General features: G+C 69.1%; 1 protein-coding gene across 3 annotated transcripts; it reads right to left on the bottom strand.

Annotated features, from left to right (window-relative positions):
- Positions 1-554: 554 nt before the first annotated feature.
- TMEM121 (transmembrane protein 121) lies at positions 555-4392 on the bottom strand. 3 transcript variants are annotated; one of them, XM_032482876.1, is made up of 3 exons: positions 4289-4392; positions 1777-2068; positions 555-1629 (listed from the first exon to the last, which is right to left on the bottom strand). In XM_032482876.1, the coding sequence occupies exons 2-3, from the start codon at positions 1912-1914 to the stop codon at positions 958-960; spliced, it is 810 nt and encodes a 269-aa protein (XP_032338767.1). In that variant the 5' UTR covers positions 1915-2068; positions 4289-4392; the 3' UTR covers positions 555-957. The 3 variants fall into 3 exon arrangements, with proteins under 3 accessions (XP_032338767.1, XP_032338765.1, XP_032338766.1); XM_032482874.1 differs by having other exon boundaries at positions 555-2068; XM_032482875.1 differs by lacking the exon at positions 4289-4392 and adding an exon at positions 2251-2655 and having other exon boundaries at positions 958-2068.
- Positions 4393-5168: the final 776 nt, after the last annotated feature.

Here is a 5168-nt window from a genome sequence, read left to right as displayed (position 1 = left end):
AGCCCTGCAGGTGGACTTCAGCGCTGTGCGCTCTCGCGACAAGGCGTCCTCTCTGCTACTCCAGGGCCCCATGCTGCCTGCGCCCCTGCTGCTGCTGGCTCCATGGGCCTCTGGGCCAGGCTCCACGCTCCTGACCTGCGGCTGCACCGTCCACGGGGAGCAAAGCCTCTGCCTGGTCCCATGTGGCTTCCAACTGTCCTGGGCTGGGGGAGCCCGGGGTCACTGGCAAGAGCCAGGGGCCCGAGACACTTATGGGTCTGAGGTGTGGGGCCAGCGCATCCCTGGGGTGAGGGATGGGTTGCGGTATTCCAGGAAGAGCGAAGTTAAGGGTTATGGTACCTCTGGAGGTGGGGACAGTGAGGTTGGAGGGACCGTGTCTTTGGGTCGGATCAGCAATGGTCCTCCACCCAGGAGCTCCAGAGAGCGGCCTGGGGAAGAGGTCCTGAAAGTGGTCTGGCCTAGCACCCCCACTGTCACGCACTCACACCCCGCCCCTCCCACCTCCCTCCCCAGCTGTCAGACTGGACGCATCAAACAGGCAGAGCCGTGGCACGTTCCATACAAAACTGTAAACACGGGTCTTTAAAATGACAGAGGCCTCCTTGGCCCCAAACTCTGAGCCAGAGGCCCCCACCGAGGGACCCCCAAGGGACCAGACCTCCGCCCACTCTGTCCTCCCTTCCCACCCAGGCCCCCAGTAGGCAGGGGCGGGGTCCTTCTGCCCTGGCTTAGGCCGCACACAGCTGCCCACACGCTGGGGCGGGCTGAAGGAGGCTGAGGTCCGTGGTCCGAGGGATTCCTGAGATGAAGAGGCCGCGGGGGGGCCCACCAGGGACTGGCGCTCACTGCACCCGACCCCTTGGGGAGCCCCCGCCCCCACCCCATCCCATGCAAAGCGCGCACCTGCCGCCACGCGTCTCAACGCCCCGAGGTTCCGCGGGGGCCGCGAGGGCCCTGTCACGTGTCCAGGGCGTCGCGCGTGGGCGAGGGCCCGTGGGGACGGCCCGGCGGGCCGTGCAGCGGCTGCGGCGCGGGCACGGAGTTGCGCTGCGGGGGCGGCGGCTGCAGCTCCAGCGCCAGCGCGGGCGGCGGGAAGTCGCGCACCTGGCGGCGGTACTCGAGGAAGGTGCAGGCTTTGGTGGCGAGAGCCACCACGTTCTTGCCCACGAAGATGGCCGAGACGCGGCTGTCGCGGAAGAGCGCCATGTTGGCGGCGCGCGCCAGCACGGCCACCACGTTGACGGTAGCAAGGCTGAGCACCGGGTAGAGCATCATCTTCTGCGGCGCGATGTGCTCGCCCTGCATGCTGACCTCGCTCAGCGCCACGCACGGCAGCACCAGCAGCAGCATGTAGCAGTAGAAGAAGGTGAGGCCCTCGGCCCACAGTGGCAGACCCGTGCGCGGCGGCTCCCACAGGTTGGCCTGCATGTCCAGCAGGTCCAGCAGGTCCAACGCCACCCAGAAGAGGCGGCCGCGCAGGTCCTCGCGCTTCCGGAAGGTGCGCACGTACTCCATGCGGTCGAGCGCCACGAGCAGCAGGAAGAGGCCAGGCACACACACCGACAGCAGCAGCGTCAGTGCCTTGCGTGCCACCGGGTCGGCCGCGCCGCGCCGAGCCGCCTTGTAGTTCTGGAAGATGAAGTAGAGCTTGATCTCCAGCACGAAGATGTAGAGAAACCAGAGGATCATGGCGTAGCCGCGCTTGGCCGTGCGCACCTCGGCGCCCACCCACACGGCCACGTAGCGCAGCACCAGCAGGAAGCACACGTCACCTACCAGCACGATGATGCACACGCCAATCTTGCGCGGGCCCTGGTTCTGCTCCACCAGGTACGCGTCCATGACCGCCATGCTGCCCATGATCACCAAGGTAGTCAGGCACACGTGGCGCCGGTCCGGGGGCGGCAGCACCATGGTCGGCCGCCGGGGCCCCGACCTGGGCGCGCGCGCCCCCACGCGAGGCGGGACGAGGCCCTGCGGCGGCGGCGGCTCTCAGCCCTCGGGCATGGCGCGGGGCCCGTCCAGCCGCCCCAAGGGCGCTGCCGCTCCCGGCCGGCGAGCTCGGAACCTGAGGAGATCGGAGCAGAGTCAGAATGCGGAGGGGGCAGCCTCCCCCACCCCCAAGACGTGCTTCCTGCGAGGGGCGCTGTCCCCACCCTGGGCCCGAGGCCTCTGCCGCACGCAGGCGCCGATGCGCCCACTGGGGACCGCGAGCCGGAGCGGGGCCTCCAGGGGGCGCTGGAGCCCCACCTGAGACCCAAGACCTCATTCCCGCCACCGCCAGGGAGGAAATGGAACGGGAAGTGGCTTCTTGCCGCCGCGCGTGTCCCCGAGGCCCCGGTGGTTTGTCCCTGCTGGGCCCACGCCGCCGTCTCTCCGGCTCTGGTGGCCTGGGCCCCGCGCCCGGGGTTCTGGCCCGAGGCCACTCCCGCGGAAGCTCGGGCGTCCTCTCTCCCGGCGCCGCACTGGGCGGGGAGGCGGGCCTGCGCCCTTCACTCTGCGCGCTCAGGGCAGGCTGGAGGCAGCGAACAAGTCCCAGACCGGGAGCCAGGGCCCTGGACAGGTTTTCTGATCCAGAACTGAGAGTCAGCCAAGTCCTGAGGATTCCATCCCTGATATCAGCCTCTCCGTGCCTCCCTACCCCTGCCTCGCAGCCCCAGCCTCTTTCCTCCCTGCCCCAGCCGACTCAGTCTCCCCCACGGTCCACCGTCCACAGGGCGTGTGGACCATTCTCAGCCCTGCTCCCAGAGTGGCTCCCTCTTGCCCTGGGAGGCTCCTGTCCTGGCAGCGGCCCCTACCATGTACATCCCCCCGCACCCAAGCCAGCTCACCCACGCTGCGCTGCTCGTGGCGGAGGGGTGGTCCCTCTGCCGCTCCCTCCCCATGCACCTCTGGGGCAATCTTAGGAAGCCTGCCTTCTGCTAATGCCCACCTGGGCCTGCTTCGTGTTCCGCAGTCCCCTGCACCTCTCTCACACCCGGGGCACTGGTTGTCATGGCTGTGCTGGTCAGAGTCTCACACCAGACTATGGGTCCCCATACCTGCGCCCGTTCACACGCAGGGGGACGATGGAGGCCCACCTCGCCCACCGGAAAGTCACGTGCAGGCTCACTCCCAGCCAGGCTCCCCACCCCTCCGGTCCCTCCCACAACACACCTGGCCCCTAGGCTCTGTTTACTGCCCTGTCTAGACAAGGACATAAAATTTAATGTTGCCCGTGACTGTGGAGTGAGTGTTCGGCCTGCCCCTGGTGACACCGCAGCCCCCACTGCCTGGGGAAGGAGGCCCCCTTCCAAGAGAGGGCTCCCACCCCTAGCCTCATTGCTGCTGCTACCCCACCCAGCACCGCCTTCCAGGGTCCCTGCTGCCACACCCAGGACCCTTCAACCACTCTGAGCTCGGACACGTGGAGCAGAAAGTGCCTTGGGAGGGCCGTCAGCCTAGTCCCCGGGCCTCCTCACTTCCAGGAGCCCCTGCTCCCCCCGCCACACACACATACCCCGTTTCCACCCCCACTGGGAGGACACGCTTGACCCACGAAGCCCCCCACCCCGGCACCTGGGCTTCCTGTGGCTGCAGCAGCGGCCTGGGAATTTCCTTCGTCCCAGCACTCCGCCACGGCAACTAGCGAAATAACCCCTGCACCACCAGCCCTTCCCTCCTCACCCACTCCACGGCGTTTGCACCCCTCAGTCACTCATCAAACATGGGCAGAAGGCTAAGGGTGCGGGCACAGACCCCATCCCGATGGGAGCTCACAGAGGGAGCCCCAGCCCCTGGCCCCCAGGAAGCCAAAGCCAGGGCCTGACCACCCCTCCCCCACGCCCTGCCCAGGCCTCTCCCTGGGGACTGGCCCCAGGCCCTGCTGCCCTGGCCGTCGTGTGCCCGCCCTGGTGCCCCTGCATGCCTCACTGCCTGGTCCTCACAGACTCTGGAGCCTCCGGGCCCCTCACAGCCCGCCTCTTCCCCGGCGCCTTGCACGCCCCCCTACCCCAACCACACCTCAGTGCCCACAAGGGGTGGCAGGGGGCGAGGAAGGGAGCACCCTCCCCCAGCTCGATTGGACAGAGGGCGGCGACGGGGTTGGGCCGCTCCCGCAGGCCGTATCTCCGCTCCTCTGCCCCCACCGCCCGCTCCCCCGCCCCCACCGCCCGCTCCCCCGACAGGGCCTGGTCCCGGCCCTCCCGCCTCCCAGGCCTCACCCCTGCAGCGCCGCCCCTGAATCCCATCGCGCCTGTGGCCGGGGGTCACCGGGCGCCCCCGGCCCGCGCGCCCTTCTCGCACCTACCCGCCGCGGGCCAGATGCTGCGCTGCGCCGGGGCCGGCCCCGCGGAGCCTGTCTGTGCGCGGAGCAGAGGCCGCGCTCCTCTCGGCTCGGCTGCGCCCCCTGCCCGCGCGCCCGCGCGCCCCGCCCCCGGCTCGAGGCCCCGCCCCGCGCTCCCCGCCCCCTGCGCCTGCCGGACCGGGACTGGGGTCCCCTCGCCCCCGCCCCCTCCGCAGCGCTGGTTGCCACGGCGACAGCACTGCGCAGCAGCGGCACCCTGGAGGGATGGCGCTGGGAAGCCGGGTCCACGCAGGCCTCAGAAAGTGTCCTCTCCACTCTCCTCACCGCACCCGGAGAATCGCGTAGCAGGCGACTCAGTTCTGCTCACAGCCTGAAATTCCGCGGCAGCCCTCACCCCGGCCGCCAGCCAGGGTGACCCCAATTGCCTGCGACAGGGGGCCTGCGGGACCCCGTGCCCTACCCGCGGAGCTAGCCCCGACGTGGCGGCCGGGCTGACCACCCGCTATCTGCAGGTGGCCCCACTGGCCCTTGTTTAGGGACATGGTGCCACGTCCCAGAGAGCCTGGCGTCCTGGATTTCTCCAGCCTTCTCGGGTTTTTTCTGAGAACTGAGAACGGAGAACAGGGACAGTGGGCTGCCCTCATCCTCTTTTCCAAACGTCCAGGGGGCACGCTAGGCTTCAGAGGCCCTGGCTTCTTTCCCCAAACACTGTGCTCACTGAGCACCCCCAACATCCCAGCCGTGTCCACTCCAGCATGAAGGAGGGGAGGAGCGGACCGGTTTCCTGCCTGCGGGCCTCTGCAGAGGAGCAGACCAGGTCAAAGAGGCGAAGGGACACCCCGGGTCCCAGTCACGCCTGGTGTGCTTGCACTGAGGCCCCAAG

Source organism: Camelus ferus, chromosome 6 (assembly GCF_009834535.1).
Source record: "Camelus ferus isolate YT-003-E chromosome 6, BCGSAC_Cfer_1.0, whole genome shotgun sequence".
Lineage (NCBI taxonomy): Eukaryota > Metazoa > Chordata > Mammalia > Artiodactyla > Camelidae > Camelus > Camelus ferus.
The sequence above is the reverse complement of the archived record's forward strand: the minus strand, read 5'-3'. Positions and strand labels throughout refer to the sequence as shown.

What these genes read in the sequence shown, in the direction of transcription:
- TMEM121 (XM_032482874.1), bottom strand. Translation starts at nt 1,914, where the DNA reads ATGGTGCTGCCGCCCCCGGACCGGCGCCACGTGTGCCTGACTACCTTG.